The following is a 24,360-nucleotide window of genomic DNA, read 5'->3' as shown; positions in this document are numbered from 1 at the left end:
TTACCATGGAGAAACAGCAAAACACCAACCCTGAGAAATGATCAGTAAAATAGGCCAAAGTTGTAATACAGCTAACCTTCAAAGAGATGACAATTAAACCAACAGCTGACTTCTCAATAGCAACAAAAATATCAAGACAGAAGACAGAATCTTTAATGTGCTGAGAGAAATTAGCTGTCAAATTTTTGTATAGCAGAAGTACTTTTTAAAAAGGAGAAGAAAGTAAATGTGTTTTCAGGCAGACAGAAACTGAAGTTTGACTCCAGCAGATCCTTACGAAAGAAAATGCTGAAAGATATACTTTAAGCAGAATAAAAATGATCCCAGGTATACTGTCTTAGATATAAGAAGGAATGATAAGTAACACAAATGGTAAAGGTTAGTATTTCCACGTAAAAATCAATTGCACTAAACAATAAAAATAATAAAAACAATACTGTATTGTGAAGATTAAAAAAGAAAAGTTAAAAGTCATGACAATATTAGAAATAAATTGAGAAGATATATACTGCACGGTGGATTATCCATGTGATTAAAAAAAATGAAATAAAGTTGGATCCCTACCTCACAGGGTACACAAAGATCAAATCCAAGTGAATAGAAAACCAACATGGGAAATTTACACAACTTTTAAAAGGAAATAGGCATACATATTTATGACTTTGTAGGGAAGAAAAAACTTTTCAATAATGACAAATAAGCACAAATCATAGAAGAAAATATTTAACTTCACTAAAATAAAGAATTTCTATTTAGCAGAATATACTGGGATGGGTAAAATTATAAGCTTCCAACTGGGAGAAGATATGTTTAATACATATTATTTGCAAAGGATTAATATGTAAACTATTTAAAGAATTTCCACAAATCAAAAAGTAAAAAACAAGTAACCTAATAAAAACATTACCAAAAGACTTTATCTGATATTTCTTAGAAAAGAATATCAAATATCCATTAATCATATAAAGAGATTATCAGTGTATATTAAAATATACAAATTAAAACTAAAACGACACACTCTTTCAAACCCACCAAATTGACAGAAATTTAGAAGAGCAAATTTAACGTAATAAAAATAATATACATAAATATAACCTGGCATATTCATACACGGTAACCCCATGCAACAGTGAAAATCAATGAATTATAGCTACAAAAACATGATGGATCACAGGAACGTAACTTTGAGTAAACAAAGCAAGTCATAGAAGAATGCAAAGTTTATAATCTCGTATTTACTAAGTTCAAAGGCAGGTAAGATGGAGTAGTTGTTTAAGGGTACTAACATACATGATAAAATCATAAAATCAAAGGAATGAAGAAGCCAAAATTCAAGATGATAATTAACCATTGAGATAGGAGTGATTGGAATCAAAATGGAAATAGGAGACTTCAAGAGTAATAATATTCCTTTTCTTAAACACAGATCTTTATTGTCTCGGGATTCTTTATATAATATACATACATCTCATAAATATTATTTTACCTCTATTCAGATTTAACGATGAAAACCTTAAGCTAATAACCAATATGTAGTAGTATGTAAAAACCAAAAGAGTATATGGCGCATGTGTCATAGTTTAGGGGAGGAAGAAATTGGAGTCCCCCGGGGGGCACAGAAGTGGAATTTGAACTGAGGTAGGTATTGATAGTTTTCAAACTGGCAGAGGGCAAGGGACATCCCATACAGGATGGTGGTATTAACGTAGTGGAAATTGTTGTAGAATTTAGTTTGTGTGCCCATTCATTCATCAAACGTAGCATTATTCATCAGACCACCCCAGTGTTTTTCAAACTGTGAATTCCAGGGTCCAAGGAGTTGACTCAGGAATTACCTGGGGTGAGTTATTGTAGAGTTTCTAACCAAGATTCCATCATGGTAGCTCTGCTTTGAACTAGGGTATATATTAGGATTCTGAAAAATACATCCTCTAGGAAAGATGTTTAAACCACTACATTAAAGCAGCTGCAATGTTCCATGCTAGGTTTGAGGTATTCAAAGATTAATAAACTACATATTCAAGTAGTGTGCTTTGGGGGTCCGTGCCTGGAGGTGGAAGTACAGGGCTATGCTGGAAGTGTGAATAAAGGATGTCCAAGTTCTAGGGCATTCTGGAGGAAAGAAAGTCTGCTTCAGGATAGAGAGGGAAGGTATCAGAGAAAGTTTCACAGAAAAGGAGATATTTAAGTCAATTTGGAGGGCTAGTGACCTTTTGTCATAGGGATAAAAAAAGGAAGTACATTCCAGAAAGAAAAAAAAAAAACAACTCTCTAATGGACCATATAATTAGGGTGAACATGTAATTTATCATCCAAACCAGGACACTTCTGAGAGCAAAAGGCCACTGTTAATAATTATTCCAGGAGGACAGGTGTAAACCCAGCAATGTCCTGGGTAAATCAGAATATGTAGTTATTCTCCCTATAATATGTTGAATTCAAGGCTAAATCAAACATTTTTAAATGCTTTATGTAGTAAAATAAATAAACGCAAGAGGCAAAGGTTCCTACATACATAAATGATGAGTTAAATGGCCCCAGTTTTTAGTACATCGCCAAGTATAAGTTCAGATGTTAGTCATAAATGAGAACAAATTTTGCAGCAGAATTTGGCAGGTTGCTGCTTTGTTTTCCCCCAAACTCTGACCTTTAATTAACATTGCTTTTGTAACATTGTGTTTCTAGATATAGGGGCTTGCTTTGTTATTTAAAACAAGCAGAGGAACAGAAACCTATTATGGTTTTGAAGATTGCCAGGAAAAGCTGAGAAGAAAACTTTTAATCAAATGCACTAGCAGTTGGTAGCAGTGTACTTCACTTTCCTTTATACTTTTGGTAGTTTCTCTGTGACAAAATAGCTGATTGGTACCTGGGAGCTAAAAACTCCCTTTTGTAGAAGGAAAGAACAAGAGAAAGAATGGAGAGATCAGGTATTTTCAAACATCTTTCTGGCTGAACTTTTTCAGTCTTCAGGCTGACTTTGAGGGGAGGAACCCCTAGGAGAAATTCAAGGTGAGTTCTTCATGGGGATCTTCGCCATTAGGTTTTCCCTCAGATGCCCCGACTGACCTCTCTTCTTTGTGTTTGTTCCCTGAACGGAGCCTTCTCTTTTCATTGTTTCCTGCCCCTCAATTTTGAAAGGATTGACCCAGACCCAGAAAAACTTAAGAAGTTTTGACTTGTGCCCACTTTCCTTGTGTTAAAGTTCCTGAAGGACATGTGACATTACTTATGGCTCTTAGCCTCCATTTCCCGACGGAAAGAATGGTCAAGTATTTGGTGGAAATACTTCTGCTGTGAAGTTTGTATTCAGCTTGGTTTGCAGACAACAAATTTCAGGTCAGAAAGGTCCTGCCCCTTCTTCGGTGCCAAGCTGAAACAGTGAACAAAGAGAGAGGGTTTTGCTACAACACATCCTATAGACAGCTTCCCGGCAAAGTCTGAAAAATGGTACCTTACAGAGCTTCACAGTGTCAGTGTTTGGTTGTGCACAACCTCACTCTCTGGAGAGAATGGGGTTGTGATTCCCTGAATAATTCGGAAATCAGCTTACAAGACTCACCCATGTCCTGGCCCTTGGGAAAATTTCTTTGTGTCAAATGAGCATCGCCTCTATATTACCAGTTCTTAAAAGACTCCTCAAACATTGAAAATGAATTGTGAATGTTTTCAAGACTGTTTCAGTGTGGAATAAGGAATTCAACGCAGTCCACATTCAGTTGGAATGAACAGTGACTGCATCGCAATAAAACTTGGTATAGTGCTGTGTAATGGAGACCCAACTGCGTTTCACAACAAGCGCCTTATTTTCTAAATATTCCATTTTCCTTTGCTATTTGTATGTAAAAGTGGGTAATAAAGTAGATTAATGGACTTTCTGCAGAGCATTCTGGTAGAGATGACGAGTGTAGACAAACCCGCAGAGGTGTTCTCATTATCCCTATGAAGACTTTTCTAAAAAGGCTCACGTGGTCCCATTCCTAAATTCCGCCTCTGCTTGCAGCTCACATTAGATTGCAATTTCCTCTTTGAGTTCTTACACTTGTCATATTAAATTGCTCGACTCTCATTTGAAGTGAGAGTTATGACAGAGATGTGACCAGCTGACTCAAAAAAATGTCTAGGGCAAGCAGTCAGCCCTGGAGATTCATGAGCATATAGACCTGCTAGGATGTAACCCAATCGTTCTCTTTTTATTGCTTATTACTTTCTTGTCTGTGTCAGAACACAGAGAGAATTACTGTCAAGCTTAAGAACAATGTCAGTTTCTAATACCCATCTTCTTATAAAAAAACACATAAAGAACTATGTCCCATTTCCTGATCTGGCCCACCTTTCCCTCCCCTCATGTTTCCATATTTTCACCTTTCAAAGACATAGACGTGAACAAACGTACACTGCTGTGCTGTGGTGGGCTAGGATGCTTCTTAAATTGTGTATGCTCAAAGCTAAAATATCCAGCCAAGAAGTAAGATATTTAGTCTAATACCACAAGCCTTTATTGAGCACACTGAGTGTCAAGTTCTAGGTTACTAAAGGGAGACTACGAAAGTGATATAGGCAAATTATCTATGGTGAAGGCAGAATTCCCACCTAAACAAGTAAGGAGAATTCTGTAGGAGCTTGGGGGAAGCTTTGATTTATCTTGACTAGGAATATTGAGGAAGACTTCATTAGAAGAGGTGTAGTTTAAGGTTGACTTTGAAGTGTGAGAGACGTCTTGGTGGAAAGAAAGCACTCATTCTTTAAACATGGTTTTGATGATACCCAGTATCCAAAATCTTGAAACTAACTGGCCTTCATTTTTTTCATTTAAATCCTTTTACATTATGCATACCAGCCCTAGCGCCCCAGAATGTTATAAGAGGACACACAATGAGTATGTATGTACACACACACATTTAAATAGTGTTTTTTTACCGTTTGAAGGAAATAAGATCACTGTTTCTCATTCTTTACTCCTGTTATTGCTTCCGATCAATTTCCTTTATGGTCTAGTGTTGCCTTATTTTTGGCCTCCCAGTGTGACGCTACTAGGAGACGGTTGATAATTCAGATACTCCGACTATGCTATATTCATTACCTGATGTTTTATGTAGGATTGTGGGGAAGGAAGAGAAAAAAAGATAATGATTGTTTTGTATTAGTTCAAAAGTTTGTACGTATTAAAACAACTTACTGAAAGGCAGTTTGGTTAAGATAAGGTCTCTCTGGAATGTTATTGGCTGTTTAAAAAAAAAAAAAAGGAGATCTTGTTACCAAAGCTTTGCTGTTTAAATGTGTGAGTCCCACTAAAACTAATTTATTGGGCCAGGCCCTATACTCAGATACACAGATGATCCAAGTAAACAAACAGAAAAGCAAGAAAACCCTCTTTGTGTCTGTTACCTAATGGCCTGATCTACAGTTTATTGGGCTGGTTGATTGATGTTTGAGTGCCAGTAGCTAAGGAGATCTTCAAAGTGATCCCTGGTGAAGGCTAGTTTGGTTCCTAAGACAACTCTAGATCAATAGAATTCCTCTGCTTTGTAGTCAACCATTTCAGTCATATTAAGGACCAAATCAAAGCAACTCTGCAATTTCATCAAATACTCAGCAATCTACCGGAAAATGGTATATTCTGTCATCTGTATAAACCCATTTAAAGAATGACGGCAAACCAGAAAAAGGACTTTTACTGAGGAGTGCTATTTGAAGAAAGCTGTACAAGATGCTATGGGAATTTTCCAAAAAAAAAAAAAAAAAAAAAAGGGAAGTGTCTGTAGCCTTGTAAGTAGTCACAAAAACAGGTGTTAAAATTTTAATATCTCGTTTACTTCAAAAGGACGTGCTCTTTTAAAGCACGTCTATGCATCTATGTTGACACCATTGCTGGGTAGAGCTTTTCTAATTTTTTGTTTTTACCATGGTTAAAAAACAGTCACAGGTAATATTTCATGCAATTCATAGTTTTTATATATTTTAGACAACTCAGAAGTATTGATTAATATTACAAGGCTTTATCTACTGGCATTTTTATACTATAGGTGGAAGTTAAATGGAACAGATGTTGACATTGGTATGGATTTCCGCTACAGTGTTGTTGAAGGCAGCTTGTTGATCAATAACCCCAATAAAACCCAAGATGCTGGAACGTACCAGTGCAGAGCAACAAACTCGTTTGGAACAATTGTTAGCAGAGAAGCAAAGCTTCAGTTTGCTTGTAAGTAGCAATTATATCCTGCTCCAAATGTGACTTTGAGTTTTTGTGCCTTGTACCAATCAACCTTTAAAACAGTTTATCTTAAAAAACCAAACAGATTTTAATTTGTCATGTTGATCTTCTTTACCGTTTTTTCATATTTGCAAAATATCTTTCATTGTAGGGTAAACTGTAAATCTGAATGGGAAGATGTATTCTTCTGCTTTTATAAGGGTTGAGATAGTTTGACTGTATGATAATTTGGTTATATGATGCTCTATACACATAAATTCACATACACTCAAATTTACATACATATAAGTTTACATGTACAACAAATTACACGCACATACACCCACACACATTTTAAAACGAGTGTGTATAAGCAAGCAGTTGAATTGCCAGTAAGTTAATAGTCAATGTGACAAGCGATTTAGCCATAAAGCTCACAGTTGGAAAAGAAAAAAGCTTGGTAGTCTCTTAATCCTATAATTCTCTAATACTTTTTCTTATTTGAAGGAAAAGGAAAATTTTAAAAGCAACTACAGAAAACAAAAAGTAGAGGCAATCAAAGCTTTACCTTTTATATTTCTGGTTTAGAACATTTAAAAAACAAATTGCTATCTCTTAAGACTACCAGCTAATGAAAGTTCATGAGCATGTGAAAGATAGTGGAATTTAGAAATAGCAAGTTGAAAATAAAATCCACGGGCAAGAGCAGTGAGTACACATTTGAGTATAGACACCTTGGAGGATTGACGTTCAGCTGGATTTTTAAGGGTTTATGTATTTGCCTATGATTATATATTTCCTTGTGTAAAATCCCAACTCATACAGCAGTGCATGAATGTCAAAGCTTTCCTAATTACAAAGTCTGTTGGCAGTAACACTGCAGGATATTCTCATTAACAAAATCCTCTCCAGAAACTCAATATCAAATATACCTAATATTCAGTACTTAATTTCTTATTGCTGTTTGGTGGCATTTTTATTAGTTGAGAAATGAATTTTCTAAGTATTAGGTATATATGGGATACCAGGCTTATTTTCTTTGTGAATGTCTTCTGCAGTAGTCTTCCAAATAATCTAAGGTGAGAGAAAAATAGGAGGATATGTCTGATTGAGTGCTACAGAACCAAAGTGTTTATTTCTTTTGGTTTAACACAAATGTGGTATCTATATTTTTAACAAATAGATTTTGTTGGATTCATTTTAGAAAATAATCATAGACTCTCAGAGTAGGGAAATCTCTGTATTCAATTACTCTTGTACTTCATCGATTTTTGGATTTCACAGCATAGGAAATTTTTTTAAAAACAGTAACAATAACAGCAACAGAAAAGAGATTAACATAGCATTAACAACCTTTTGCTTTTCTAATTTATGACATTTAAAAAACAAATTACTAACTCTTAAGGCTCTCCTTTTGTAGAAGTCCAGGCATTTCTACTACTAAAAATATTGGAAAGATAGAATCTCATATGCAGGGATAGCCATTTGAATACAATAGTTTAGCCAAAGTAAAAGCTCTACCACTCGTTTTGTGGTTGAGGTGCCTGAGTTTGGAATCCACCCTGCTTATCCCACTTCTTGTGCCTAACATCCTGCCACCCTCAGAATCGTCAGCTGATAAGCATTCAGCTTGAAAAATTCTGAAGGTAGAGAGCTCACCTTTTCATCACAAAGCATCCTGACCCGTGATTGCTGTAGTTGTTCAAAAACACAAAAACAAGCACAATATCGCTTCCTTAAAATTGAGCTAAGTATCTAAATCTCTATCACCTTCACTCCCAGTGCTTACTCTATGATCTGGTTAGGTTCAGACACGTGAAAATATGTTCATGTCCCTTGTCCCATAATTCTTTTCTTCTCCAGGTACTCAATCCACAACCATCTTCTTCACAAGACAGTTTTATTCAATTATCTATTAAACTGTGACCCTATAGAAATGTACCCAACTCTATGCCTGTGCCTTGACCTTGCAGAGGACAGTGGGAACAGTAGTATCCCATGATGTGAGCTTCTCTTTTGATGAATGGGGCTGACATTGATATTCACTTTTTTTTAAACCCCAAGTCTCATATTTCAACTTTTTTCATATAAAATTAGAGGATTGATTTTTTATGAATGGCTATTAATCCAGAACTACCCAATTGTGTTATTTTATTACCTAAATCCAGAATTTTGTATTTACTCCTATTAAATTCACCTTCTGAGTTGTGACCCTTTGTTCCATCACAGTTGAAATTGTTTTAAATCTTTTTTTTAAATCTGACATATTGATTATCCTTTTACTTCAGTGTCAGCAGAAAATGTGATAAGCGTGTGTCCATTCAAATAATTGATACAAAATGTTGACCGGGACAGGGCAGCCTGCCAGTAGAGAATGTCCAATAAAATGAGATTAAATTTATAAATCAATATCCTTCACCTACTCATGTTCAATTAGCTACAAATTTACCCATACATACTATACTTGAATCCCATTTTCTCCTACTTGTTCTTAGAGTAATGAGAATCTTTGCCAAATGCCTTGCTGAAATCAAGATGTACAATTTCTACAACATCCGCTTGTACCTGGTCTCTGTGAATCTTGTCTAGATCTTCCTTAACCATTTATCATAAAACATCCAGAGTAATCTTTTAAACATGTAAATGAGATCATTCCACTTCCCCGCTTTACGCCTTCTACTGCACTTAGACTAAATCTCAGATTCACTACCATGGTCTTGTTTTCATTTCTCAAAAATTACAAGCTATCTTTTGCGCCAGTCCTTGATACTTTCACTCCCTCTGCCTTATTTGCTTTTCTCCTGATCTTTCACATGCTCACTTCCTATGATCTTTAGTTCTCAATTTAGGTGTGACCTCCTAAGAGAAAGTTTCCATATCACCATGTCTAACCTAAGAAGCAATTCCTTCCATTTCTTCTCCTGTCTTCTGCCTACCTTTCTGTTGCCCTCTACTTTTCTACATAACAACATCGTTTTCAAACATTAGGACTCACTGTGATCTGGAATGACTTTGTGTATTTCTTTTTTTCTCATTATTTGACTTCTATGATAGAATCTAAGTCCTAAGAGAGGTGAGACTATCGTCCATCCTTATATCTCCAGAGTCTAGAATAATTTATATGTAGGAATAAACAAATTCCTTTATTAATTGCCTATTCAGTGACACAACAAAGAAAATATATGTATAAAGTTATTTTGGAGGAGGATGTATTTTTTTTGGTAAACCCGCACCCTTTCTATTCTAGTCATTTTCCGGAGTCTAGCATTTTGATCGTTAACATATAGTTTCTAGACCTTTCTTTTCTATCCTTTTTAAATTAAAAAAAAAAAAAGACATTGCCTCTATTCAAAAATCATTTTTAATTGGTTAGAATAAAATATTTTTCTTCAGTGATGTAAGGTGGAGCATGAAAATGACATCTTTTAAATGTTACCGAGTAATTGCTTTCTCCCAAGCATTTTCATAATCATTGAGGGAAAAAAATGTTGCCTTTTCACCGTACTTACTGCACTATAATACGCAAGTAAGAATATTTCTTCATTTTTAATCATATGATTTTATGGCTGAAACGGACCTTAAAGGTTTCCTGGCCTGTACCTTTAAAAAAAAAATTAAATTGAAGATTGAAGTAATTGAATTACTTGTTATTTACATAATTAATAAGTGAGAACCAAGGAATGGCAGCTTCAGCTCCTAATCCAGGGTACCTTGATTTGTGTCTACGTTAGAGTCACTTTGATTTCTAAGAAAAAAAAATCCCTTCATCTTTATCTAACATGTTACACCTTCAAATCTCATTTACATACCTTCTGTAATTTTATCCACAGGACAATTTTATAAGGTAGACATCATTTACGATTTATTTTAAAAATATTTTCGTACTGCTTTTGTAGACAGAATTTGATAATCTCTTGTATTTAGCATTTTAAAAATGAATTAATTCACATAAGCAAAAAATCTAATTAATGGAGCTGATGCCTCTAAGAAACCCCGCTTTTCTTAGGACAGAAAACTTTCCTTGATTAAACAGGCATAGCATAATTGAGGTCACTCTTGATGAGGTGTGGACACTTTCATGAGCGTAGAGTATTGTAATGTAATTTGGAGCACATTGTGTTTTCAGTCCCCTTGCAATATTAAGCCAGGGTCAATCACTTCTCTTTCTGTCACTTAGCCTGTTGCTAAGAGTAGACTACCAATGCCCCTTCTACCATCTAGTCCTACTGTTTCACCTTGGACTAGCAAACTTGATAGATTAATGTACCAGGGTCTACCCAGTGCCTGGCATTTAGTAAACTTGCAATAATAGTTGTTGAATAAATGAATAAGTTATAAGGATTGGATGTTAAAGTCATCAGGCCATGTTTGGGGTATGAGTTGAACCACTGCATTTAAGGACTTTCTGGCAGTCCTTTGGGAGTGCTTCGGAGGTAGATGCAAGTATTTCCACCTTGAGTTTGTGTAGAAGACGATTGACATCCTACTTCCACATAAGGGTATGTGTTGGGGCATCATATGTTAAAATATGCCATCAAAGTTTACTTGTATCCTGAAAACCTGGCGTGAGAGTATATATAGCTTCAATGAAGTGTTTAGGAATAGCTTTCCTTTAACCTCCCCTTCTCACAAGGGGTAAAGCAAGTTGAATGTTCTTTAACTCTTACGTAGGTACCAGAATCAGAAGATAAGGCCAGGAGTAGAAGGAATTTCAGTTCATTACTTTCACTGCTTCATGGTGGGGATTTTTTCAGAGGCTGTGTCTACACAGAATGAAGTGCTACAGCTCTGTCACACTACCTACCCACTTCCCAGCCAAGCATCCCAATCCAAATCTGCTTGAGAATCACCTTACACAATTAGGCAACAGGGCAATTTTGTTCACTGACATATAGATGTGGATTTTTTTAAGTAAGTTGTAATCTACACTTACACGCATATAAAATACCCAAGTCACTATTTTAAAAATTTGTGAATGTGGGCTTGAGAAACTGAGATACTATATTGCCTAAGTTTAGATAGAATAGAATGTTGTCCGTTGCTCCATTCCACTTTATGTGTCTTATAATGTTGCTAGAACTGAGATATCTCATCAGAGCCCTAGAGATAACCATACTTCTCCCTTAGGGTGTTATGAAGATTAAATTATAAAGCATATGCAAAAGCCCAGAATAATTCCTAGCATGAGAAAATGATGAAAAAGCTGCTTCTGTATTTTCCTTCTGTCTTTTCTTCTCTTCCCCACTTTTCCCCTCCTTTTCCTGTCTTTTTAAAATAAGAATAATAACTAACCTTTAGTAAACACTTAGGTTTAGGGGGTAAGAGCACAAGCCCTGGAGTTAGATTCCCTGGGTTGAAATTCAATTTATCCTGTAACCCTGTGACCTGGGACAAGGTCCTTCTCTCTGCCTCAGTTTCTTTATCCATAAAATAGGGTTAATAACTCTACCTCCTTTATTGTGAAGATCACATAAATTAATATTGCCTAAAATTCCTAGATTATTGTCTGGCACACATTAGGGGTTAATAAATATTAGCTATTGTTATAATTTTTATTATGTTTTGATTGCTCTAGGTCGGAGATTAGGCTAAGCACTTTGGAAGCATTATCCCATTTAGTTCTCAACATAACCCAAGAAAGTATAGGCATTATTTTTCTTCATAGGTAAAGAATCTGCAGATTAGTGAAATGAGATAATTTTCACGAAGGGTGCAGTGGAAGGGAGAGGACCCAGCATAGGAATCTGGCTACCTGACTTTTGAGCACATGCTCATTACATGGCATTTGACATGCATAGTTCCCTCATGACAGCTAAAACTACACTTTCCTCATGGAATTCATATTCGAACTATAGATTTGGGTGATTAATAAAATGTTTCTTTTGTAGACACAAACTTGGATTTTTCAATGTGTTTACAACCTTTCATATAGTACATCCATCATTAGTTTGTTTTTAATTTTTTAGTTGTAGGCTTCCTGATGCTGTCATAATGTTGATTTGCTGTTAATATCTAAAACCATAATGTTGTATACCACAATTATGCATACATTTGTGGCTCGAATTTTAATATAATTGGTTTCAGGTTCCATAATGAGAATAATTAATAACAATATTTCTGCTCTAAAAGTTAATATGCAGATTTCCAGTTTATTGCTAGTAGGTTGTAAAACATTCTGAATATTGATATTTTATGATAAATAACTTTGAGTTGGCAAACTTTATATCCCCAAGCAGTAAATGACATGTTATTATAAGTTTTTTTACTCCTGTATTATTCCTCCCCCACATGTGAAAAAGATGTACTTTAAATGTAGATTGTTAAGAAGAGCTTCCAAGAGACTAATCCAATAACTCCAGATTTTAGCCTGTCAAACTGATTGCTTCATAAACATTGTTTGGGGCCTTCTTCCTGGAAGAAGTTCAGCTGTTTTATAACAGTTCAGATCTTCAAAACAGAAGACTTAATACTACTCATCTCCTGCTGGGGATAACTATAATTCATACATAAGTACCTCCAAATTGCTTACGGTAAAATTAAATCACTTAACAAAATCAAGTCTCCTGCCTGCTGGAGGGAAACTGGCATGGTCTTGGCTGTGGGCAAGGTGGTGTTCTTTTGAAGGAAGCGATGGATATGCTGATCTCTGTTGGTACCTCGCATGAGGTGGGAAAAGAAACTAGATCCGTACACTCTATTCAAACCCTGCATATTTACCTCCTGAGCTTGTATTAAGAGGAAGGGAATAGAAGAGGAAGAGGAAAAGGAAGAAAAAAGAAGAAGGATGAAGATGATAAATGAAAGGGAGCCTTAGGTGCAAAAACCACCCCATATTGGCCTTCTATGACCTCTCTCTCTCTCTCTCTCTCTCTCTCTCTCTCTCTCTCTATATATATATATATATATATATATATAAAGAACTCAATAAACCAATCCATTTTGAGATTAATTTTGGTTTATCAGTTATGTGCAGTCAACAATTTTTATGGTGAAAATATCACATTGATGAACAGTAGCTGATCAGATAACATCGTTGAAAAAGATCTTTCTTATGGGTACTAAAGTAAGCCTTGTCTGAGTTCTCCTTAACTTAGGTACCCTCTGACAATCGTGGTAATGATGGTAATAAAGATTAATATATTAAATTTAGGATGTTTTACTGTACTCCAACTGGGGCTTTTGGCAACCTGGTTTTTGAGTCTTGATCATTGCAGTTATTCACAGTAAATTTCAAATTGCATTGCTTTTAATGTTTAGTTAGTTTGTCTTTCATAGCCAAAGAATAAAATATACAATCAGAGCAATAACTGGGAGTTTGATAGATGGCCAAACTCAGGACTGACTTGACTGATCTTTAATTAGGAAGGCTGCTTAAATAGGCAGACTTATGTTTCTGAGCAATAAAATGTTGATGGATGACTGTTTGGATAAATAATTTGTGGATATTTAGATCAATTAAAACGTGATCAACTAAGAAGTATTTGAATTGCAAAGCTGCTAACATTTATCAATGGAGGGCTTTGATCCTCCATAAAAGAATTAAAATTTTCTCATTTGAATAGTTAGAAGAATTCAAACCAAAACTTGCTGAGTTTCTGAAATAATGTTTTTAGTAGGTATTGTCTGCCACTTACCATAGTACTAAAAAGAATGCTGGTGACAATTGGTGTCTGTTGAAAATTTCATAATGCAGAACTAGTTAGCACATAGGTGTGCTGTTGGTTCTTAGTGATGTGGGCGGTTGTGAGATGTGGTACAAAGAATTGAAATTCACAAGTACACAGCATTATTCTCACTTGTATTTTTTTTTCTGTCTCTTCCACAAAACCTGTTAATGTACAGATGCTAGTTAGTTGTAGCTATTCATTTATTAGATATATTTCCTTCAGTCATGCCACAGTCCAGTTTGGGGTCTGACAGAGTAGTTCATGACTAAATCAATGAAGTATAGAGAATTTTTTAAAATTCAGGAGCATTCTAAGAATACAGTACACATTAAAATTGGCAACCAGGACCAGATAGGTATTCATACAGGCTTGATGAGTCAGGGCTTTAAAAGAAATCACCAAGTTAAAAACAATTAACACTTCATATCTTTTTTTTTAAAGTAATGTTACTAAAATGTCATCCCTTTTTGTTTTATTGTTTTGAATAATTCAGTCACTAAATATTAAAATAATTTTGTTTGATTGTTTTTCAAGTTTAGTTTTTAGACAGTGAGGACCAAGTCTGACCATCACTGCGCTGTAAGTTTGAAGTTTTGGTCTATCATCAGTTAGGTGTCGCCAGTTAGTTGAAAGAGGGAGCAGTTTTTGAATGGGAGAAGGTATCGACCTAGAGAACACTCATCGTATCTCATTCTTTTCAAGAGTTTTTATGTGAGAGATTATGGTTCAAATTCAGACTCCAATTGACCACCTGTAGTGGTTAGAATCATAATTTACCACAAGATACAACCACCTAGACCCTGTCAATGGGAAGACTTCGTTGGCAAAAATGGAATACGCTTTGGAAAATTGCATTATACCAAGAGGCAATGAATGATGAGTGAAAACGCAGTTGTGGAACAAATTGGAAAAACGGGTCTTTAGAGATGTAATTAAATGAAAGATCTCGAGATCATCCAGAGTTAAGCATTTGGACCCTAAATCCCATGGCAAGGTCCTTGCCCAGGTGTTGGTGGTATCGTGGTTAGCATAGCTGCCTTCCATGGCAAGGACCTTTCAAGAGACAAAAGAGGAGAAGACACACAGAGGAGAAGGCACTGTGACCATGGAGGCAGAGGTGGGAGAGAAGAAGCCAAGGGGCACCAAGGATTGCCAGTGGCCATCGTAAGCTGGAAGAGCCCAGGGAGGATTCTCCCCTAGAGCCTTCGCAGTGAACACAGCCCTGCCGACACCTTGATTTCAGACTAATAGCTTTCAGAATGCGAGAGAATCAGTTTCTTTTGTTTAAAGCCACCAAATTTGTGGTAACTTGTTTATGGCCATGGTAGGAAACTAGTAGACCAACATATGCACAGTTCTTTTCTTTCCTGACCACCTTTATCAAGGAAAAAATAAAACCACCTAGGAGTGAGACTGAGGTCAGGTACTTTTGTAACTGAACTGTATTAGGAAGCAAAGTATTGAGAGGGACGGCCTTGATTAAATGTGGAATAATCTGGTCAAGTTTTGTGTCACGCTTTGTATTTTCCTCTGGGGAGCATAAAAGGGGTTTTAGGGGCTTCCCTGGTGGCGCAGTGGTTGAGAGTCTGCCTGCCAATGCAGGGGACACGGGTTCGAGCCCTGGTCTGGGAGGATCCCACATGCCGCGGAGCGACTAGGCCCGTGAGCCACAATTACTGAGCCTGCGCGTCTGGAGCCTGTGCTCCGCAACAAGAGAGGCCGCGATGGTGAGAGGCCCGCGCACCGCGATGAAGAGCTGCCCCCGCTTGCCGCAACTGGAGAAAGCCCTCGCACAGAAACGAAGACCCAACAGAGCCAAAAATAAATAAATAAATAATAAATAAATAAATAAAAATAAATAAAAAAATAAATAAAAAGGGGTTTTAATCTTTGTGTAGTATGATTTGATGAAATACTGGAAAAAGATAGTACTCTGCAGAAGTTCAGAGTAAGCTTTTCTTTTCGCCAGCACGTTTCTGCCCATCTCTTGGAATAGCCCGGTATAGGCTTTCTCTAAAATAGGTGAAATTGGCCCTTTCTCCATAGTGTAATGATTTGAAGTGATTCTGAGTGTTTTTTGGCCCCGAGACCCTCTCTGGACTTCTTTTTTCTAGGTCATTTTCCCTGAATTTGACCTTTTTGTCTGGCACTCTAAAGTCCTAGAAACTAGCTATTATCACATTTAGAGTATCTGACCAACCTGTGTCTGTAACAGTTCTACTGTGGTCTCTCATGCATTGTTACGATTCATGTTATGACATTTCTGGCTGCAGAAAGAAGCCCCTGTGCTATCGAGGGCCCGATTCTGCTGTCTTCCCAATCAGCACCTTTCACTGAGTAGCCTCTAATCGGAACAAGCCAGTTGGCTCCTAGTGGACGTGTATTTTATGCACCACGCTGGCTGGTTTTTACTTCACACGGCTGTAATATGTGGTCCCTGGAGAGAACAAATGCTTTAGGGTTCAGAGGTTAAATCTCAAACTCAGGGACATCATGATAAGGTGTGTGTGCGTGTGTGTGTGAGTTCATGTGTGTGTGAGTATGTGTCAGTGTGTCTGTGTTTTTCCAAGAGCTAAATTATTCTGTTAGACATTTAACCAGAGATGAAATTCTGTACTAGCCGCTAAACCCTTGACGGATGGTGCTGCCAGTCAGTAATCTATCCCTGATGTGTGTATTTACGGTACACACTAATGATATTTACAGTGTTGATCTGCTGCAGAATATTTTCATTGTTGTATATCTTTAGCGTTTCAAATTTGTTTGCTTTTTTTTTCATAGCATTTACTTCTCTCCCACCCCAAATTCAATGCAGTCTTGTGCTGTGAGCAGTCTGTTAGCTTGACCTCATAAAGTTTAGTTTAATTATGCCGTATAGACTATCTTTTAAGTAGCCCAGATTTATTTAATAGAGGTTCGGGGATGTGAGGGAGTCAACAAATGGATTTTCTTAATTTTAAGTTCAGCGATTACTTTCTCCTATTGTATTCAAACGTTACCACCCAGAGGGCAGGTACTTATGAATAGGTGCTGAATAAATCCTTGTGGAATAAATTAAGCTGAATGAGTATATGAATCAGCCCATGTTAAAAATATAAGAGAAACAGAAATGCCTTGGCCTTTACTACCCTATGAGGTACTGTTTCCTCTAAAATAGTCTTTTTCCCTGAACTGAGTACTTTTTCTTTAGTGTTTCTCTTTTTTTTTTTTTTTTTTTTTTTTAAATTTTATTTATTTATTTATTTATTTTTGGCTGTGTTGGGTCTTCGTTTCTGTGTGAGGGCTTTCTCCAGTTGCGGCAAGCGGGGGCCACTCCTCATCGCGATGCGCGGGCCTCTCACCATCGCGGCCTCTCCTGTTGTGGAGCACAGGCTCCAGATGCGCAGGCTCAGTAATTGTGGCTCACGGGCCCAGCCGCTCTGCGGCATGTGGGATCCTCCCAGACCAGGGCTCGAACCCGTGTCCCCTGCATTGGCAGGCAGACTCTCAACCACTGCGCTACCAGGGAAGCCCTAGTGTTTCTCTTTTAAAAACAAAATTCATTAAAGTGTTGCCTCTGACTTCCAGTACCATCTTTTTTTAGTAACAGTTTTATTAAGATATGTCACATACTATATAATTCAACAGTTTAAGATGTACAATTTAGTTAGTTTTTAACCTATTCACAAAGTTGTATAACCATCACCGCTGTCTAGTTTCAGAGCAGTTTCATCATTCTAAAAAGAATCCCTGTACGCATTAACAGTCATTCCTCATTCCGCCCAGCACCGGACAACCACTAACCTAATTTCTGTCTCTGTGAATTCGCCCATTCTGGCCATTTCATATAAGTGGTGTCATGCAGTATGTGGCCTTTTGTGCCTTATTTCACTTAGCATGATGTTAGCAGGGTTCATCTATGTTGTAGTGTGTAACAGAACTTCATTTCTTTATATGACCAAATAATAGGCCATTGTATGGAAAAATACCATTTTGTTTGTCCATTCATCAGTTGTTGGACATTTGGGTTGTTTCCACTTTTTGGCTGTTCTGAGTAATCCTGCTGTAAACATTGATTTACAGGTTTTTCAATGTGGACACATGTTTTTATTTCTTTCAGGTATCTTCCTAGGAATGGAATTGCTAGGTCAAATGGTAACTCTATGTTAACATTTTGAGCAACTGCCAAACTATTTTCTAAATTGGCTGTGTCGTTTTATAATCTACTAACAGTGTATGAGGGTCCCAATCTCTGCATATCCTTACCAACACTTGTTATTGCCTGTCTTTTTTATTTTAGCTGTCATAGTGGGTGTGAAGTGGTATCTTACTCTGGTTTTAATTTGCATTTCTCTAAGGGCTAATGATATTGAACAACTTTTTATGTGTTTACTGACTATTGGTGATATTGTCTTTGGAGATATATATATTCAAATCTTATGCCTGTTTCTTAATTGGGTTATTTGGCTTTCCATTATTTTGCTGTAACATTACTTTATATATACTAGATACAAGTTCCTTATTAGATACATGATTTGCAAATACTTTCTCCAATTCTATATGTTGTCTTTTCAGTTCCTTAATGATGTCATTTCAACTACAAAAGTTTTCATTTTGATGAAGTCAATTTATCTGTTTTTTCTTTTGTTACACGTGCTTTTTTTGTTGTTTTAACGTCTTTATTGGAGTATAATTGCTTTACAGTGTTGTGTTAGTTTCTGCTGTATAACAGAGTGAATCAGCTATACATATACATACATCCCCATATCTCCTCCCTCTTGCATCTCCCTCCCACCCTCCCTATCCCACCCCTCTAGGTGGACACAAAGCACCAAGCTGATCTCCCTGTGCTATGTGGCTGCTTCCCACTAGCTATCGATTTTACATTTGGTAGTGTATATATGTCCATGCCACTCTCTCACTTCGTCACAGCTTACCCTTCCCCCTCCCCGTGTCCACAAGTGCATTCTCTATGTCCACATCTTTATATTCCTGTCCTGTCCCTAGGTTCTTCAGAACCATTTTTTTTTTTTTAGATTCCATATATATGTGTTAGTATACGGTATTCATATCACACCGGTCAGAATGGCCATCATCAAAAAATCTACAAACAATAAATGCTGGAGAAGGTGTGGAGAAAACGGAACCCTCTTGCCCTGTTGCTGGGAATGTAAATTGATACAGCCACTATGGAGAACAGTATGGACGGTCCTCAAAAAACTAAAAATAGAACTACCATACGACCTAGCAATCCCACTACTGGGCATATACCCTGGGAAAACCATAATTCAAAAAGAGTCATGGGGCTTCCCTGGTGGCACAGTGGTTGGGGGTCTGCCTGCCAATGCAGGGGACACGGGTTCGAGCCCTGGTCTGGGAGGATCCCACATGCCGCGGAGCGACTGGGCCCGTGAGCCACAACTACTGAGCCTGCGCGTCTGGAGCCTGTGCTCCGCAACAAGAGAGGCCACGATAATGAGAGGCCCACGCACCGCGATGAAGAGTGGCCCCTGTTCGCCACAACTAGAGAAAGCCCTCGCACAGAAACGAAGACCCAACACAGCCAAAAATAAATAAATAAATAAATAAGTAAAATTAAAATAAAAAAAAAAAGAGTCATATACCACGGTGTTCATTGCAGCTCTATTTACAATAGCCAGGACATGGAAGCAGCCTAAGTGTCCATCGACAGATGAATGGATAAAGAAGATGTGGCACATATATACAATGTTACATGTGCTTTTGATATCATATCTAAGAAACCATTGCTTAATCCAGAGTCACAAAAATTTACTCCTATGTTTTCTAATAAAAAGTTTTGTAGTTTTAGCTCTTGAGTTTAGGCCTGTGATCCATTTTGAGTTAATTTTTGGATATGTTGAAGTTGGGGTCCAACTTCATTCTTTTTAAATTTTTTCAAATGTATTCTTTTGCATGTGGATATCCGTTTGTCCCAGAACCGTTAATGAAAAAATGATTCTTTTTCCATTGAATGGTCATGCACTCTTGTCAAAAATCAATTGACTCTAAGCATAAGAGTTAATTTCTACTCCATTGATCTATATGTCTGTTCTTATCCAGTACCACACTGTGTTGTTTACTGTAGCTTTATAGCAAGTTTTGAAATCAAGAAGTATCCATCAATAGCATCATAAGATCAAAGAAATATGATGCATATATCACATTAACTATAGACTCCATCTTACTTTCCTATAAGCAAAGCATATTGCCTTTGGATGTGTTATATAAAATTTAAAATCGATAAATTCTGAGCTATGTAATCTTAAATAACATCACATTTGGAGCCTTGACAACCCAATTTACTGGTTCCTCAAATTTGAGGAAGAACTCATTTTTTTTCTTACTCCTCAGAATCTTAGTTCTGTTTTCCTCAACCTCTCAGACAAGAATGCTTGCGATTTCTTACGAGCAATCACCATCTTACAGGCCAGGCAAACTCTAAATCCACAGAGAAATAATTTTCTCTAAGGCATTGAAGTCCTAGGATAACTACTGAATAAGCAATCAGACCATTTAACATCGGCCAGTGCATCTCCACTTCTACCTCTTCCAAAAACTGTGTGGAGGTAATTGGTGTATATTTGCACACCTTAAACGGTCCTTAGTGGGTTTTCTCAGAACAGAGAATACTATTGACCCAGCGTTTATTTTGAAATGTCAGTTTTCTTATCTCCGCTAGAGTAATTTATAATAGGTGATTTCTCCTAAATTTGCTTATACCTTTCAATCCCCACGTTGCCTTTGGACCTGACATTCTCTGTATCTACCACCGAAAGGCTCTGTCACCTTGAGAAAGTTTCCACACTCCTCTCAACACCAGTGTCCTCAGAAGAAGCATAATGATAGTATTTTAGAGTTGTGAGAATGAAATATGCCAGGGAAATATCATTTGTATGTTTATCAACATGCCTTCACCTGTTCATGTACAGAATGTACATTAACACATGAATGCTGTGTTTTCTTATCTCCTTTGTCTACAAGTGCTCTGGTACTTCATCTGCAAATGCTCCGGTACTAGGGTGGTTTTGTCTGGTCCTCTCACTGGTCGGTATACACCCTCCAAATCCAGCTGTATTCATGTTTTTACATTTTACTCAGCATTAAACATGGTAGATGTTCCAAGGTTTCAAAAACAGTTAGCAATTGCTCTCTCTAAGATACTAAGCTTCATTATACTCTAAACAACCATTGATCCTGCATATAATTCAACCTCAGTAATCACAACCTGAGATTTCTGCTAAGTAATTATTTATACTATCAGGAAATTGTTAATCCTCCTGCATATTTGAAAAATGAAGTACCTTTGGGAAGTACCACCACATCATCCAAGTACATGTGTTGCAAAAAATTGAGTTATCAATATTCAGTGTGGAGATTTCCTTTGTGTATTTGTTTTTCTTTCTTTCCATAAATATTTAATGAATACCAACTAGGTAGTAAGTGCTGTGTTAGATGAGCAGGAGCACGTCAATGAACTAGACAAATGTGAAACTTACCTCCAGCAGGGAAGACAGATATTGGACAAGTAACCTCAAGGGTGGTGAGTATTAGGAAGGTTGAAGTCTTGATTTCTAAGGAACAAAGGACAGAATAAGCAGCAGCGGAGAGGGAATGGAGCGATGGCCTGAAAGTGGTGTTTGTTTATAAGATAGTTGGTTAGATAGTTGTTCAAGGAGAGGCAGAATGGAGGGGTACAGAGAAAAGAGCAAGGCATTTCAGCAGAGGAGAAAACATAGGCTGTATATGGCATTCATTAGGAAAGAAAACAGGACCCAGTCCCTCTTCTTAGAGTTCACATTCTAACAGGGGGCAGGGGGTGTTCATCAAGTAATTACACAAGAAGTATGTAATCATCCACTGAGGTAAATGGGAAAAAAATGGTTTTGGTACTTTGACATTTGGAACAAATGAAGTGAACATAGACAGATGGTGATTTCCCCTGAGGAAGGGACTCTAATTGAGATCTGAAGGATATGTAAGGACTCAAGAGGAAGCATTTTCCAGACAGAAAATACAGGATGTGCAAAGGCACTGTGGTAGAATAGAATGTGGCACATTTAGGGGAATCAAAGAAGACCCACCTGTGTGGCTGGAGTACACAGAACAGGAAGTGGTGAGTACAGCAGAGTAGAAGATGGTGGTAGGGAGTGAACAGAGTGAAGATTGTTTATTTATTCTGCATTTTAACTCAAGACCTTGAAGTATATCTGTTTACTGGCTGTTTACTGGAAAATTCTCATATATGTGCTTCTGTAAAACATGCTCAGTGCCTTGAAATCTACATGATGTTCAGTACAGTGGGAGCTTTCTGTAAGTCCAATCATCAGTTCACACATCCCCAACCAACCACCTGTAATAACAACAGGAGCTAACAATTCTTACCTGATTTGCATGTGCCAGGCAGTCAAATATGAACTCTCTCTTTTTTTAAAAATTATTTATTTATTTATTTATTTATTTATGGCTGTGTTGGGTCTTCGTTTCTGTGCGAGGGCTTTCTCTAGTTGCGGCAAGTGGGGGCCACTCTTCATCGCGGTGCGTGGGCCTCTCACTATCGCGGCCTCTCTTGTTGCGGAGCACAGGCTCCAGACGCGCAGGCTCAGTAATTGTGGCTCACGGGCCTAGTTGCTCCGTGGCATGTGGGATCTTCCCAGACCAGGGCTCGAACCCGTGTCCCCTGCATTGGCAGGCAGATTCTCAACCACTGCACCACCAGGGAAGCCCTGAATTCTCTTTTAATCCTATCTCAACTCTAGACACTGGTACTCTTGATATTCCCATTTTACAAAGGAGAGAGCAGAGGTATGAAAAAGTTAAATGACTTGCCAAAGTCCACTCAGCTAGGAAGTTGAAAGGCCAGGAGCAGATTCCAGGTTATTTGACTTCAATACTTGCCTGATTCATCACTACACCATACTGTCTGTCTTTTATTTCTACTGCAGTGAAAATGCATCTCCATCAGAGGAAACAATTTGCCAAGAAACTCAAAACTGAGTTTGGAGTGTGATACTAATAAAAGAGCCAGACTCTTTTTTTTCTGGATGTCATATTGTTAACCAACCTCCACTTGCATCCGTGGGTGAAAAGGCGAAGTCGTGCTTTGTTCTTTGGCCAGTAAGAGACCGCACTGAGTGCAGTTCAGGATTTCAATATCACTAGTCTTATTTTTCGACACCAAATTTCTGCAAAAGATGAGAGAATAAGATTGAAGATGCTAAGGAAGTCATGATAGTGCTCGAGAGCAGAGCTCACATGATGCTGCTGACGTTCTTTCTGGTTTCCCTGCCTCACTTGGTTCTTTTAAGAGTTAGGAAATATCTGCAAAGCTTCTGGTGTAGAGTAGAAAAGCGAAGCTATTTGTTTTCATGACGTTAGACGGCTGATCAGGTTCTGCTCTAATAGTCTCATTTGTGTTTTTAATTTTACTTAATAATTTTAAATTATTAATTGTCAATTAAATATGATTAGATGTCATTAAATGTCGTTATGTTACACAGAGTTTTTATATCTGTGAATAGCTGTGCAGAAGGTCCTCTGTCCTTCTGTCTGTCTTTGTCTCTAGTAAACAGGTACCCTCAGAGGTTATCCCATAGATTTATAAGGCAAGTGCCACCTGGAGATACCCCATTCCTTCTTCAGTAATTCCTCCTTCATTAGCCAAGAAGTAAACAAGCATGTGTTAAATTTAAACCTGATCAAAACAAATATTTAGTGCCTATTTCTTCAACAACAGCACTGTACCCCTACATGGAGAAACTAACAATACTGGGTGCTGGAAAGGACAAACCACCAGCAAAAGAGAAAACATTTCATGAGATTAGGGATTTGGGCAATGGAAAGTAAGAACCTCCCAGAATTTTATCTCCTGTCTGTAGCAATAAATCTTACTCCCGCTCCCCTTCCTAACCCCCCATGAGATGGTAGAAGGCATCTCTTGTCACCACTTCTTCCAAATCAGAGTTGAAGTCCAAAGTCACAATAAGGGTCATTTTTGTTTTTTTGGTGCAAAATTCTGATATCAACTACCTTTGCCATGCTGGCTAAAGTGGCTTTCCTCAGTCCTATCTTTTCAATATCCTGTTGATTTTCTTTACATTTTCCCTAATAAGAGTCTATAATTGTATCTACCAGTTTGTCTATTGCTCATCAACCCCACTAGAAACTTTACCAGTGCCTTGCTTTGTTCAGTACATTTTTGTTGGTTAAGCAGACTAGTAAGTTACTCTACATGGAAGCAGGGGTCCCAAAGAGACGCTAGTAGGACTGGCAACCTTGAAATTTTAACCCTTTACATGCAAAAAAAACTCAGAGACAAAGATACATGTGCTTTGCTTCGGGAAGAGATGTTGTTCTGCAGGAGGAAAAAGGAGATCTCCCAAAGACTTTATTTCCTTTGTTGTCAGGTGATTGGTGTGCATGTAACTTTTTGATCAGAGGGCTGTTATGACCACTCCTGATGAACAGCTGTCATGTGCTTGGTTTATAAAATAGACCCACTGT

General features: G+C 37.4%; 1 protein-coding gene across 5 annotated transcripts in view; it reads left to right on the top strand.

Annotated features, from left to right (window-relative positions):
- The window catches only part of CNTN4 (contactin 4), a 955,661-nt gene that overhangs the window by 632,778 nt on the left and 298,523 nt on the right, over window positions 1-24,360 (top strand). For all 5 annotated transcript variants that reach the window (XM_057555542.1, XM_057555540.1, XM_007192463.2 and 2 more), the window contains one exon: window positions 6,027-6,202. In XM_057555542.1, coding sequence (XP_057411525.1) covers window positions 6,027-6,202 — 176 coding nt within the window. The remainder of the gene's footprint in view (window positions 1-6,026; window positions 6,203-24,360) is intronic.

The sequence above is a fragment of the Balaenoptera acutorostrata genome, chromosome 10 (genome assembly GCF_949987535.1).
Source record: "Balaenoptera acutorostrata chromosome 10, mBalAcu1.1, whole genome shotgun sequence".
NCBI lineage: Eukaryota > Metazoa > Chordata > Mammalia > Artiodactyla > Balaenopteridae > Balaenoptera > Balaenoptera acutorostrata.
This window is presented reverse-complemented; position numbering and strand designations above follow the sequence as displayed.